General features: G+C 36.5%; 1 protein-coding gene across 1 annotated transcript; it reads left to right on the top strand.

Moving 5' to 3' along the window:
- The first annotated feature begins 637 nt into the window (after nucleotides 1–637).
- On the top strand, nucleotides 638–13,126 carry LOC125226945 (crustapain-like). Its single transcript, XM_048131128.1, has 7 exons — nucleotides 638–759; nucleotides 848–1,114; nucleotides 9,451–9,839; nucleotides 10,027–10,150; nucleotides 11,077–11,258; nucleotides 11,815–11,931; nucleotides 12,987–13,126. Exons 1-7 carry the CDS (start codon nucleotides 638–640, stop codon nucleotides 13,124–13,126), a joined length of 1,341 nt encoding a protein of 446 aa, XP_047987085.1.
- The last annotated feature ends 1,973 nt before the right edge of the window (nucleotides 13,127–15,099 follow it).

Genomic DNA, 15,099 nt, shown 5'->3' on the forward strand with positions numbered 1-15,099 from the left:
TAGACAAACCATGGTGAAAAACTAGTCTAAATTATTGACATTAATTTAAAATGAATTAAATTTACATAGTAACTATGTATAAAGCTAGTCATAAAAAGTCAACAAGGTAAAATATAGTTATTCGCGGAATCCAAAATAGCTCCATTTATTTAAAAACTAATAACTAATTTGACGACAGTAGTTTATTGTTTTAAAACAATGCGTAATGGCAAAGACATAATATATATAACTCCATATAGACAGATAAAGTCTAAGAAAAAAACGTACCTCAGTATCATACAGAATAAAAACCGGCCAAGAGCGTGTCGGGCCACGCTCAGTGTAGGGTTCCGTAGTTTTCCATATTTTTCTCAAAAACTACTGAACTTATCAAGTTCAAAACAATTTTCCTAGAAAGTCTTTATAAAGTTCTACTTTTGTGATTTTTTTCATATTTTTTAAACATATGGTTCAAAAGTTAGAGGGGGTGGGGCACTTTTTTTTCCTTTAGGAGCGATTATTTCCGAAACTATTAATATTATCAAAAAACGATCTTAGGAAACCCTTATTCATTTTTCACCAACTTAACTACTATCTAGCCTTTATAGACTTCAGTAAGGCATTTGACTCCCTCATACATGAGAAGATATGGGAAGCCATGAGAACACAAGGCGTCGAGCACAAATACATTCGCCTGATCAGAAATGTTTATAACAACAGCACTTCGTGTATTCAACTGGAAAAGAAAGGTGACATATTCAGAATACAAAAAGGTGTGAGGCAAGGAGATCCTCTATCCGGTGTTCCGAAATCTAGACTGGCAAAATTACGGCCTCAGCATCAATGGAGTTGCTCTAACACATCTTAGATTCGCGGACGATATCGTCCTGTTCGCCAAGTCTCCAGAAGAGCTAGATGTCATGATCAATGAACTATCCCAAGAGAGTCTGAAAGTAGGACTAGGCATGAACCTAGAGAAGACTAAACTAATGACAAATGGAGAAAAACATGTTATTATGGTTGGGGAAAACACCATAGAATATGTAGAAGAATACATCTACTTAGGACAGATTATATCACCTCATGACGCAATTGAGAAGGAAGTAGAAAGAAGAGCTGTAAACGGATGGAAAAAGTACTGGAGCTTAAAAGAAGTCTTTAAAGACAAAAAGCTACACATCTCAACCAAGAGCAAACTCTTCAATACCTGTGTACTACCCGTCCTAATCTATGGAAGTCAAACGTGGCCACTCAAAAGACACTTAACTTCAAAACTGGAAAGCTGCCAACATTCCATGGAACGAAGTATGCTTGGACTCCGGAGAGCGGACCGTGTTAGAAACTCCTCCATAAGATCAAAAACCAAAGTACAAGATGTAACAATAAAAATAAAAAGGTTAAAATGGAAATGGGCTGGTCATTTGGTCAGAGGAGGCGAAAAATGGAGTAAAAGTATAACTGAATGGTACCCAAGGGGTTGGATACAAAACGAAACGAAAGGGAAACGGAAGGCTGGCTCACAGCTAAAAAGATGGGATGATGACATTCGCTTAGTCGCCGGAGTAACCTGGAACAGAGTAGATGATAAGAAAGAGAGATATATTAGAATACTAAAACTATATCCATCTGAAATGTGCTGAGGAAGAGGCTCATATAATAAATATTCATTTTTAGATACCTATCCAACAATATATCACACGTTGGGGTTGGAATGAAAAAAAATATCAGCCCCCACTTTACATGTATGGGGGGGGGAGGTACCCTAATAAAACATTTTTTTCCATTTTTTATTTTTGCACTTTGTTGGAGTGATTGATATACATATTGGTACCAAATTTTAGCTTTCTAGTGCTAACGGTTACTGAGATTATCCGCGGACAGACGGACGGACGGACGGACGGACGGACGGACGGACGGACGGACGGACGGACGGACAGACAGACAGACATAAATAAATAAATAAATATTATAGGACATTATTACACAGATTGACTGAGTTCCACGGTAAGCTTAAGAAGGCTTGTGTTGTGGGTACATGGCGAAACTATAAGGGTTCCTAGTTGACTACGGAACCCTAAAAAGGTACGGTGGCCTAGATGGCATTACACCTTTGGTACGCTCAGCTAGATGGCGCTAATATTATTATTTGACATTTTAAAACATATCAAGATAAGAATATGGGCCAAATTGTCAAAACTGAGGTTCAAAAGTTTTAAGCCTGTGTCAAGACATGGCAGTGTATGCACTGTGATAACACATTTTACTTCGACAGTAACTCTCTATAATACTCGATCCTCTTTGGTAATTTTTTGGTGGTCAAAATATTCTTCAAACGGCGCTATCATAATTTCTTCTGACAATAACTAGAACAAATATATATACTCTGACAAATTCTCATTTTCCCCGGATCTTTGTCCAGTATTCCAGCCCTCTAAGGCAAATCTCATCATGGAACAAAACTTGAGACCATCTTTGCAAACCTTTGACATCCCAATTTTCGATATGGGACTGTTGAGATAGCGATAAATATTTATTTCGTTTATTTCGTTAACCGTAATGACTATAGAGACGCCGGTTCGATTCCTGTTTCATGCGCCCCAGCTCAACGGGTATCGTCAGTTTTGATCTGACGTCTATTTCGGTTTGTAATTTAAGTATGCGTTAGTGTGGCTGCATGAGTACTTCAAATAGTATTTTATACAATCGTGATATAATAGGTACAAAGCTTTTCAGTCGAGTACCATGTTTAGGCCACGAAGCTTGCTGAGTGGCCTAATAGTACGGTACGAGAGTGAAAAGCTTAATTATATCACTATTGTATAAAATATTTTTTCTACGAGTCATCATCTTCATCATCAATGGACGGAAATATCATCATTCATGCAAGTTAAAATTAATGTTAATAGAGTCGTTCACCGTTGTATCAACATCGAATTACCTAGCAACCAATTGTTTGTAATAACCGTCTCTGATTGGCCGATAACGCGACAGATAAAAAAAAATGTGTTTCAGATGCAGGAAAATTTGCCAGGTATCGCAAATTAGTATAGAAATTGTATGAAGTTCTATTTTTGAAATTATTACAGTTAACTAAAGTCAACTATAATGAGCTTATTATAATTGAGTCGGAACTGCCATAGAGTATCCAACACTGAAAAGTTAGCACTTATAGTTTAGTCTGTGGTGGCTTAATTGACAGATTACAGTCGACAAGTAGAAAAAACACAATTCAGAATTCTTACCTATTTCATATTTCACTTATTTGTAAAAAAACTACTCTTATGTAATGAAAATAAAATTACGGGTATTTTGGGTGTCTCAACCAAACCACAAAATACCTGACGTTAAAACAACTACGATGGCAAAAATGACGTAGACTCTAAGTTGATCTGGAGTTTAGGCATCCGTTACTTTGATTATTTACAATCAGACGGGCAGTATGCTTATTTACCACGTATGTAGTATTAAAACAACCGCTTACTCTTCCATTTTATACCAGACCAAGGATTCCACGGCATAAGGAAACTTAAATTCGAAATCTTTGAGATTCAAATCGGCACAAATTCAGTTAAGAGGAGAGCTCGCTAAAGGATTTCGGGATGAAGACTGCATTCGGTTGCATGCTACTGTAGAGAGTGTACAGTATCTATTCTCTGTAGGTACTTTTAGGTATTTAAAAGTAAAAAAATAACTTGCACACTTTCGGGTACTTACAACAGTTTTTGATTAACCAACGAAATACAAAACGAATACAAAAGGAAAACAACCCGAAATACAAAAGGTCCTATCGAGTCCGAAACACTACGCTGCTAACTTCAGTACATATATAAATTCAGGTTTCCTAATTGATTGATTCAACAACCAACACCGCTGAGCCGAAACTACGAAAGCTAGAAAATCGAAATTTGTATAGATTGCATTAACAAAATTTCGAAGAGATAAGAATCGATTATGAAAATTTACACCCCTAGTAGAGGGAAAAAGGGGGTGAAAGTTTGTAGCGGGATCAATTTGTTTTTTTTTTAATTAGGAAAATTTTAGTTAGGAACTTGAAATTAGAGAATAGTTTAACAGTGATTTCTGTTTTTTAGGGTTCCGTAGTCAACTAGGAACTCTTATAGTTTCGCCATGTCTGTCTGTCCATCCGTCCGTCCGTCCGTCCGTCCGTCCGCGGATAATCTCAGTAATCGTAAGCACTAGAAAGCTGAAATTTAGTAACAATATGTATATCAATCACGTCAACAAAGTGCAAAAATGAAAAATGGAAAAAAATGTTTTATTAGTGTAAAGTGTAAAGTGGGGGCTGATTTTTTTTTCATTCCAACCCCAACGTGTGATATATTTTTGGATAGGTATTTAAAAATGAATAAGGGTTTACTAAGATCGTTTTTTGATAATATTAATATTTTCGGAAATTATCACAGTTATACTGACTTTCATATTTTTATAAGAACAGCATGCACTTACGTCCAGAACAGTGACATTTGGTGCATTGGAACTGCTCATGATGTGTCACTTTTTAACCGTCGCCTCAAATCTGAGAGATTTGAGGCGAGGTTCTCAATTCGTCTGTATGTTTATTTATTTTTTTCATTTTTTTATGTTTGTTCCTCGATATCTCCGTTGTTACTGGACCGATTAAAAAAAAAAATTGAATGTATATGAATACAGATTGGTCCCATTTTTCTCAGAACCCAGTTCTGATGATGGGATCCTGGAGTAATCGAGGGAACTCCTCGAATCTGAAAGGCATACGTATGGTGATTTTTGTGTTTTTAAAGGAACAGCATGCATTTAGGTACGGAACAGTGACATTTGGTGCAGTGGAACTGCTGATGATGGCCAGAACGGAACTTCTCAAATCTGAACGGCACGCTTATAGTGACTTTGGTATTTTTATAAGAACAGCATGCACTTTCGTCCAGAACAGTGACATTTGGTGCAGTGGAACTGCTGATGATGGTCAGATCAGAACCGATCTTCTCAAATCTGAACGGAACACTTATAGTGACTTTGGTATTCTTATAAGAACATCATGCACTTACGTCCAGTCTCTCAGTTGGTATTTTTGTAAGAAAAGCATGCATTTAAGTTCAGAACAGTGACATTTATTTAGTTATGTTTGTTAAGCATAATTATTGAGTTTTCAAGTCAAAGTTTGTCAAGCTTTGATTTCTTATAATCGGATTCATGAGGAATTGAGAAACTCTCAAACCTTAGCGTTATACGTATATTGATTTGTGTTGCCATCAAATAATTAAAGCATTAAAAGCAGTTTTAAAAAATACCTACACATTTCTACATAATCCAACATTCGCAAGTAGCTTTCACCACAACCCGAAAGGCGGCGGTTTTTTTTTCTTAAAAAATATTAAACGTTTTTTTATGGGATAGGAGGCAAACGAGCAGATAGGCTGCCTGATGGTAAGCGATCACTGCCGCCCATGGACACCAGAAGCACCAGAAGTGTTGGAGGTGCGTTGCCGGCCTTTAAGATGGATGTACGCTCTTTTCTTGAAGGTTTGATGGTCGCATTGGTCCGGAAATACCGCTGGCGACAATTCATTCCACAGTTTAACTGTGCATGACGTGACCAAATTTGCAAAACGTTGCGTCTTAGAAACATTTTAAAGGGTGAAAATCAAAATATGTACACCGTGTCCAATAAGTTTGAATACAGCACAAATAGCCAATAAAACAAAATGAACAAATAGTTACTACATTATTATTATATTTTATGAATGGCACTCTTATTTACTACATTCACAACAAATGTTTTGGAATAACTCCAGCATTAACTTGTTTACCAGCCTCAAACGCTTCTCAAACGGATCACACGCGGCACGCACCGTTTTCTTCACATTTCATCCCAAATACTCTCAATAATCTTTTTGAAATGATCTAGGTTTATGATTTTATAAAAATTTAGTCTTCAAAGCATGTATGACCATACAAAGTAGTCTAATACGCCTAAACCTGGAGGCCTGGGTGGCCACTCATGTTTCGGATAAAAAACTGCCAAATTAGTCTGAAACTACGCTAGAATACCATTTGCCGAATGTGCTGGAGGTGCGTCTTGTTGGGACACATGATACTCATTCCCAAGCATCCTTTTTAACTTTAAGGCATTTTTTTCTCCAAAACCTTGGTTTTAAAGAAAAAAACGTTGATTTTAACGCTTTTATCTGTAAGTACTGAAGGTAGTTTACCTCGCTTACATACTGCATCCCACACCTGGGCCGATGGTGAGCTCTGGAACCTAGGCACATTTTTCTAGTTGCCCGGAATGTTATCTATCCTCGGTACCCATAATACTTTATTTTGGACACGTGGCGTCTGTTTTATCACATACAGATTCTGCTTATAAAAAATAACTCGTCACCTGCGTGCCGAGCAAGTATTTTGTTGGCACTTTACCTCTTTGTTTTTCTTAGACACTTCGGAAATTTCAAGAACTTTGTGCTTGTATTTTATTAAAAGGAATATACTCTTCAGTTTAAATAAGAATTTGATGGCCTGTGATCCCTATATCTTTAGAACTGAGGTAAAATGTGAGTATTCGGACTTATTGGACACGGTGTACATGTTCGTTCTAAAAGTAGCTGATCAAGCATCGTCGGTTTGGAAAGCCTGCGGTAAAATTTTTGCTCATTACTATACATATTCGATTTAAAGGGTTTTGAGATTTAGGAAATAAAACAACGCTTCATTAGATTTAATTTAATAGCATTATGTAATTATAATCTCAATGTAAGTGCAAGCAGTCTTATTTACAATAAACTTAAAAGCGGAAACAAATATATGCAGAAAGAAAAAAAGAAGCTGTCAATACTGAATCCCCTAGGGTGGCTATGTATGAATAGCACAGAAAAGTATTAAAATAAAATAAAAACTGGCCAAAAGCGTGTCGGGCCACGCTCAGTGTAGGGTTCCGTAGTTTTCCGTATTTTTCTCAAAAACTAACCTATAAAGTTCAAAACAAATTTTCAAAGAAAGTCTTTGTAAAGTTCTACTTTTGTGATTTTTTTCATATTTTTAAACATATGGTTCAAAAGTTATAGCGATTATTTCCGAAAATATGAAAATTATCAAAAATCGATCTTAGTAAAACCTAATTCATTTTTAAATGCCTATCTAACAATATATCACACGTTGGGGTTGAAATGAAAAAAAATATCTGCCCCCTCTTTACATGTAGGGGTACCCTAATAAAACATTTATTATTATTAACGACCTTCCACATATTTATAATGAGCCCAAACATGATGGGGTTATGATGAGGAGAATAGCAGTTCTGTTGACCACCTCCTGACTCCATCATGAGAACTTGGACCTCGTCTAGTTCGATGGTGCTCGTCAGCCCAAATCTAATGAGCCCGAACATGATGGGATTATGATGAGGAGAATAGCAGTTCTGTTGGCCACCTCCTGACTCCATCATGAGACCCTGGACCTAATCTAGTTCGATGGTGCTCGTCAGCCCAAATCTAATGAGCCCAAACATGATGGGGTTATGATGAGGAGAATAGCAGTTCTGTTGACCACCTCCTGACTCCATCATGAGACCTTGGACCTCATCTAGTTCGATGGTGCTCGTCAGCCCAAATCTAATGAGCCCGAACATGATGGGGTTATGATGAGGAGAATAGCAGTTCTGTTGGCCACCTCCTGACCCCGTCATGAGACCTTGGACCTCATCTAGTTCGATGGTGCTCGTCAGCCCAAATCTAATGAGCCCAAACATGATGGGGTTATGATGAGGAGAATAGCAGTTCTGTTGACCACCTCCTGACTCCATCATGAGACCTTGGACCTCATCTAGATCGATGGTGCTCATCAGCCCAAATCTAATGAGCCCAAACATGGTGGAGTTATGATAAGTAGAATAGCAGTTCTGTTGAACATCTCCTGCCTGACTCCATCATCATGAGAACCAGAACCTCATCCTGGTCCCAAAATATAATAATAATTCAAACTCTCAACAAACTTCACGTATAACTTAAAATCCAAAATCATATGAAAAGCATGTCGAATGCTAAAATTGCATAAGGTGTAAAAAGGATCAAGATTTGTTTAGTCGCAGTTTACGGCACTTCTCGGAACTATCGAGCTGCTTACGAAAGCTAGGTGCGCCGGACGATCAAACGCAGGTCCGTTGTCTTCGAGCGCTCGGCGCAGACTGAGCGGGCTCGCGTTAGCACAGTGTCTTTTATTCGAATGTTAGGTGTTTTAAAAACATATCTATCGACAGAAAGGTATGTCTTATATGTATGATTTTTTTCTTATAGGTCAATAAGAAGTTCTAGTTTAGGATAAATTTATAGTTTCTTTATAATTTTGAATGAAAAAGGTTCACGCCTTTCTGAAGAACTGGCCGAAGGAAACGGAGAATCGGGAGTAATGGAGAGCCAGGAGAGAGGCCTTTGCCCAGCAGTGGGACACTTAAATTGGCTAACAAAAATAAATAAAAAAAACGAAATACAAAACCAAGCGGATTTGTCACTGAGTGACCTATTTTCAACCTCCTTATTTGGTCAGACTACATGACCATTTAATTTAGCCTCAACTGATTTAGGGAAGCCTTTTCGGTGCAGATTTTATTTTTTATTTAAATACCTAATGATAGACCGCCTGTTGTCTGCCTCTATTTATAATCATTTGTTTTGTCTCCACTGTATCTTTTAATGAGGTATGCTAATAAAGAGTATTCTATCGATCTATCTATCTATCCCCCTTATTCATAAACGCTCACTAAAGTTATCAAGCATATAAAGTTCGTTTGTCCTTTTCTATTTGCCTTTTCCATTTGTTGAAGTTACACCAATACGTCGGAAAGGGACAAACGAACATTATCTACATTCTAATAGAAAAGTTTTACTGAATATTATAAGGAGAAACCGGAGCGATAATAGCTATTTATTTGGATGGTGTATTATGAGAGGCATTTAAACACGAATGTTTCATAATAAGGTAACACTAGTAGGTATTTTAATGTCTAGTTTTGCACAGATGCATACTTATGTTATGATATGCATTATGATAAAAATCTGTTTGCAGATAGGACTTGGTGGCGAGCTTTTGAGTTGGAGACCAAATATCAAATAAGTATGGTAGTAGAATTCGAATTATGACCTTCAAGCTAAATTACACGTGCTAAGCAAAATTACACGTGCAAAGTAAAGCCAAGCTTAATAAGCCTTAAGTTTATTACTTGCACATAAATATAGACAAATGTCCTTAATTATGGCAATAAAATATTAATTACTACGTTCTGTACAGTTAATGGAATATAATAATTTGAATAGTTTGTCTTAAAGATAACAGAAAACTGTAAAAAAGAAATATGCTAAATATTTTAGGTTGACACAAAACTAGTATATAAGACGAACGCATTTGGTTATTCTTTACATACTTAACTACTTTGATAATCATGTATTATCTAAACGTTTTAACGTTGTTTTTACTTTTTAGCTTTGCTCTAGGCTGGTACCCACAATATGATCTAGAAAAAGCTGAGGAACATTTCGCTGATTTTATAGAAAAATATGATAAGAAATACGAAAGCGCCGAAGAAATCCAGAAGCGATTTGAGATATTTAAGAAAAGATTGGAAAACATTAACGAGTGGAACAAAAATAATAAATATACAAACGTGTGGTATGCTGTTAACCAATTTGCCGATCAAGAAGAATTGAAGCCGTTAGATCAATCTGCAATTAGAAACACAACAAAAGTTATCGAAGTGGAAAAGGAATTTATTTTAAATGCCCCAGATGAGCTGGATTATCGCAACCAAAATCTAGTCACGGAAGTAAAAGATCAGAGCACTTGTCTGATTTGCTATGTTTTTGCCGCTATAGGTAATGTTTTTAATATAGTAACTAGCAACATGCCTAAAGAAAATCTGTGCCAGGTTTTCGCACCTGTAACTTGGGCTCAGCCCCGATACGCTCTCTTCCTATTTGGGCCGAGCCAAGACCAAGTTACAGACTACGATTTTGTTTTTTGAAGATGAAATTTTTATAGGTGTTTTTATTTTTATTACAGGGGCGGTTGAAGGTATGCATGCCAAAAAGTCCGGTGGAGACCTTCAGTCATTATCAGAGCAGCAAGTTTTAGACTGTACTTCAGCAGTGTGCGAACATGGGGGAATGCCAGTGGATGCATTAAAGTAAGTTTTTACCAGACTGCAGGGCATAAGAACCTAGAAGTAACCTCTGAACTCAGTGACCTCAGTCAGGGAGACTTGAATATTACACACTATATTTACCTATTTTATTTTTACTTTATCATAGTAACAAGGGCTACCAACTACGGTTACAATGATACATTATTAGGTATGCCTTCACAGGTATTTTAAATGTATTGCACAACTAATTATAGGCAAACACTACTTATTTATAATCTTAAAGTTAAATGAAAATTCATTATTTAAAACATGTTGTAATGCTACAATGTCATTTGACAATAGAAATACATTAATTAAGATAAAAAGAATACAATTAGTATGGTTATATTACCATAATATAAAGGGAAAAGGGACTTAGTCCTGGATGCGAGTCTGGAATCTACTGAAGGAGTCGAAGTATACCTATATGTATCAGCATGGTCACATATTTCAGTTAGCAATCTACTTAGACGGGGTATTGGGGAAGGGGTATAGAGACTCAATTGTGTGTTCATTTTTGTTCAGAGTTCTGAATTGATTTCTTTCTAATAGTTGGGGAGGAGGGGGAAATCATTTTATTTCTCAATATAATAGCTGTCGTTTCTGTTTGTGGACATAAAAGGTGCAGGATATCTGTTTTCTATAAACACACAGGTATTTTATACAAATTGGTTTCGACATACTTACTTATTTTATGCTTAAATAATAATGTTGTCGCTATTGAGTCAATCACCAACAAAACGATTCAACGATTGATTCAACTTGGGTGTGATGGCGCAATAATTTTCAACCTTTATGCATACTAAACAGGTATAGATTTGGCTGACGCTTTTCGAGAAATTAGCAAAACCGGGATGAATAATGGAAAAATTATGATGGATAGTTTCAATTGTAATTAATAATAATCATTCCATCTTTGTGTTTTGCAGTGAAATGGCTGGTAAAAAATTAATGACAGAGTTGGATTACCCTTTTACTCCAAAAAAAGGAAATTGCCGCGCCGACCCTAGCAAAGGCAAAGTCAATGTTAACGGAGGAACTGTTATTAATACCCCCGACATTGAATCACTAAAAGGAGCTCTTTATGGGAATGGTGCCCCCATTGTTGTTGGTAAGTGCAGTAAAGTCTGACTTTGTATAAAACTAAACTTCCTGTGGCGTGTCTAGCCATAGAACACTCAAGCGGCCCATACACTTGATTTATAAGTTTGACGACCGGTCTGGCGAACTTGGTAGTGGCCCTGCCTGCTAAACAGATGGTCCTGGGTCCGAATCCTATAGGTCAGACATGGTCGCGTGATAAGCGATAAAACATCTCTTTTATCATTTATCGCGCGACCATACTTGCCTGCCTGGTCAGATAATGGAATTTATTTACGTAATGAGCCCAAATATTTATTCCTGAGTCATGGCTGACTGCTCTGGTTTTATGTAGGTACTTATTAAATTACAATTATGTTAATATCGTTGTCTGAATACTCATAACTCAAGCCTTCTTGAACTTACTATGAGTCAATTCGTGTGAGAATATTCTATGATATTTATTAATTATGTAAGATGCTATGCGATCAAAAAAGTTTGTGTAGCAGTAGCGTCACAACTAAATTTGAACTGAAATTGATGTCACACCTGGAAGATTATTAAATCGTTTTGCTTTGATGTTCCAGGATTATACGCGGGATCTCAACTTCAGGCATGTACCGGTCCGGGAGTATGTAGCCCAAACGATTGTACAGCAGGTCAACAGCTTAATCATGCCGTTTTGCTGATAGGGTATGGCAAAGGTAACGTGTGCGTTATTTGTTTTTTAACAAGGCTTATCATAACGTAAATCTGACACAAAGGCAAACCATTCGGAATACAAAGACCGAAAGACCACTGAAAATTGGTTATGTTATTAAAATCACGACATGGTGTCTTCTAAATTGTGTTTATTAGAACTGCACATACATAAACTTACGTGATAACATATAAACGTATAAAGTAAATGCGGTAATCGCATTCAAATTGACAAGGTTGTAATTAGGTACGAGTTCAATTTTTATAACTTATGACAGTTATGACAAACATTAAAATTGAACTGACAAACAGCGTCGAACTAGTAGCGGAAAAATAATCGTTCAATTATTAATACCCCTAAATAGTGAAAAAGGTATACAACCTCTGACTAGCATTGCAATATGCACAATGTTATATTACGAATTTCTAGAACATCAGGCACGTAAAAAATAACTAATAATACAAATATAAAAATATTAGCCCCATCAAGATATAGCTCAATCGATTCTAATCTCGATTCTGAACAAACGGTTTTCAGGTTTTTAGTGTTAAGTGAAACACGGTGTATTCATGACAAAATAAATCTAGCGTTTCTCACGTTGGCTAAGCACTACTCTTGACAACGGAGCGACGAATTAACGTGATTTTTAGGTGGAGATACATTGAAGGGATGGAGAGTGACATACTTAGACTTTTTATTTCTTTCTAAAGCGAGCGCAGCCGCGGGAAAAAGCTAGTAGTAATCCATACTAATATTATAAATGGGAAAGTGTGTGTGTCTGTTTGTTTGTCCGTCTTGCACGGCAAAACGGAGCGACAAATCGACCTGATTTTTGAAGTGGAGATAGTTGAAAGGATGAAGAGTGACATAGGCTACTTTTTGTCTCTTTCTAAACCCCCACTTCCCTAACATGGGAGGTGGGAGTTTGTATGGAGCATTCTGTAATTTTCGAATGTAACGCGAGCGAAGGCGCGGGCAAAAGCTAGTATAATATAATAACAGAAAATTGATTAAAATAAAATTTAAAACGACCCTCTTCGTTACATTGACATTTTACAGATGCAGCAAGTGGCAAGTCTTACTGGCTCTTTAAAAACTCCTGGGGTACGGGCGTTGGTGACCAAGGCTTTTTCAAGTTGGACATGAGTTGTCCGTGCGGCTTAGGATCGGCATACACGACTACTGCTGATGCTGATTAAGCTAAGCGAGTCAAGAATTACTTTTTGTCTTTATGAGTTGTTTGGAGTCTAAACCGATTTTAATTTTATTTCTGACAATGTATTTTTTTCCAAATTAAAAAAATAATTATGTCATGTTATTAAAATGTATTTGGCAGAGTACTTTTTGTCTTTTCATTCCTATCTTATCCCTGTAGTTTTTCATTTTTTTTATATAAGCAAGGTTCTTGTATTTAAGTAAAAGTTTTTAGTTGAGTGTTATAAAAATAACGACATATTGTATAATTTACACTCTTTCAATAATTTTAATTTAAATATCGAAGTCAACAATTAAGCAATTAAAAAGATACTTAACTATAAATAAATAAAAAAAACTATCTTTAAATAGAAATCTAGAATTTAATTACACTCAACAGTGTAAAGATGCAATTACAAAGTTAAAAATAGAAAGATATAAATAATCCACCATCATTACGATAGGTATCTGGACGTCTCAAATGACAACACATTCACGATACACACAGCTAAGCGTAGCTGTAAGATGCGCAATTTTAAATTTAAAAAAAAAAACATTCAGTCGAATTGAGAACCTCCTCCTTTTTTGAAGTCGGTTAAAAATAATGACACACACTCACGGACAATGAGAACTCCTTATGACTGGTCTGATCAACCAAGAGTAGTGGAACTCCTCAAAAAACCTGGGGATACCCCAGTTAAGCCTCGAAAAAGAGGACTATGACAAAATACTACGACGAAAAGATCGTATCACAAGTCAAAATAATGAAATCATATACTCGCCATCCTTGACGACTCTTATATCCCAACAGTCATATATATATAAACCTATATGTCATGTATATTATATATATTATGTACGTGTCTCGGCTGCATTATTCCACCGTGGCCGACGAGGTGGTGGACTACGATCACCGGAAGACTGGCTACACGCTGAGGGTGCAACAGCTGCAGTCGCGTCACTACGTGCACTTCAGTTCGTTCGTGGTGCGCGTGCCGTGGCCGCTGCAGGACACTATCGCGAGCGCAGACTTCTGACCGAAAGGTGTGGTTTTCGGCGGTTCTGGGGCAACCTGCCAAATCCTACACCGGGGCAAACGGCGCAACGGAGCCACGCTGTTACTTCATCGCCCAAATCAATGGTTTAGTTGTAATACTTTTATTGTTTGTAATGTTTTTGTGTTCTTATTTACTGTTTTTAAAATTTAAGTTTCATGACGCATTGGATTTATCTTTATTGCCATTGAAAAATGTATTCAAATAAATAAATACCTGTTATAATCGGGACCCCTTTCTTTCCCATAAACTTTTTGGTCAGAATTTCGTTAGTCATAAGTTGTTATTCATATATTTTGTGGTCATAAACATCACTAGTCATAATTTTTGTTACGAATAATGCTTAATGGTACTAACATTAACAACCCATAATATTGGATGCCATAACCTTAAAAGTCATAAAGTTGATGAGTATAAAATTGAAAGGCATAACAATAATTATCCAAAAATATTACTAGGCATATTTTTTGAAGTCCTACTGATTGTTCTGCATACAGTTTTAAGGCATAAACCTCATAAGTCATAATCTTTGTTACGAATAACGTTTAATAGTTCTAACGTTAACAACCCATATTATAGAATACAGAATCAAGAAAGTTGATGAATATAACATTTAAAACGGATCCCTTTGTTAGCCAGATTATCATTAGTCATAATTCTGAAACGGTTTCATTAGGGTCACCTATAGATAGGTTAGGTTAGTTTTATGGCAATCCTGAAAAGTTACGCGTTTTTGAGAAAAAACAAATTATGACTAACGAAAATGTGGAGAATCGATACATTATACCTTATGACTTTATTGGTAGTCCGCATTTACCTCGCGTCCATTAGAACGGAAATAGGACCCCTGCCCCCCTTCTACTCGTTGACGAAGCCGAATACTACAAAAATCAGCATGCAAAGGAAGAAATGGCGGGAAAATC

Source organism: Leguminivora glycinivorella, chromosome 6 (genome assembly GCF_023078275.1).
Source record: "Leguminivora glycinivorella isolate SPB_JAAS2020 chromosome 6, LegGlyc_1.1, whole genome shotgun sequence".
Taxonomy (NCBI): Eukaryota; Metazoa; Arthropoda; class Insecta; order Lepidoptera; family Tortricidae; genus Leguminivora; species Leguminivora glycinivorella.

Excerpts from the sequence above, each read along its gene's own strand:
- LOC125226945 (XM_048131128.1), top strand. The coding sequence starts at position 638 with ATGAGAACACAAGGCGTCGAGCACAAATACATTCGCCTGATCAGAAAT. Across the intron at positions 1,115-9,450 it reads GCTGTAAACGGATGGAAAAA|CTTTGCTCTAGGCTGGTACC; the intron begins GTACTGGAGCTT and ends TTTACTTTTTAG. Across the intron at positions 10,151-11,076 it reads ATGCCAGTGGATGCATTAAA|TGAAATGGCTGGTAAAAAAT; the intron begins GTAAGTTTTTAC and ends TGTGTTTTGCAG.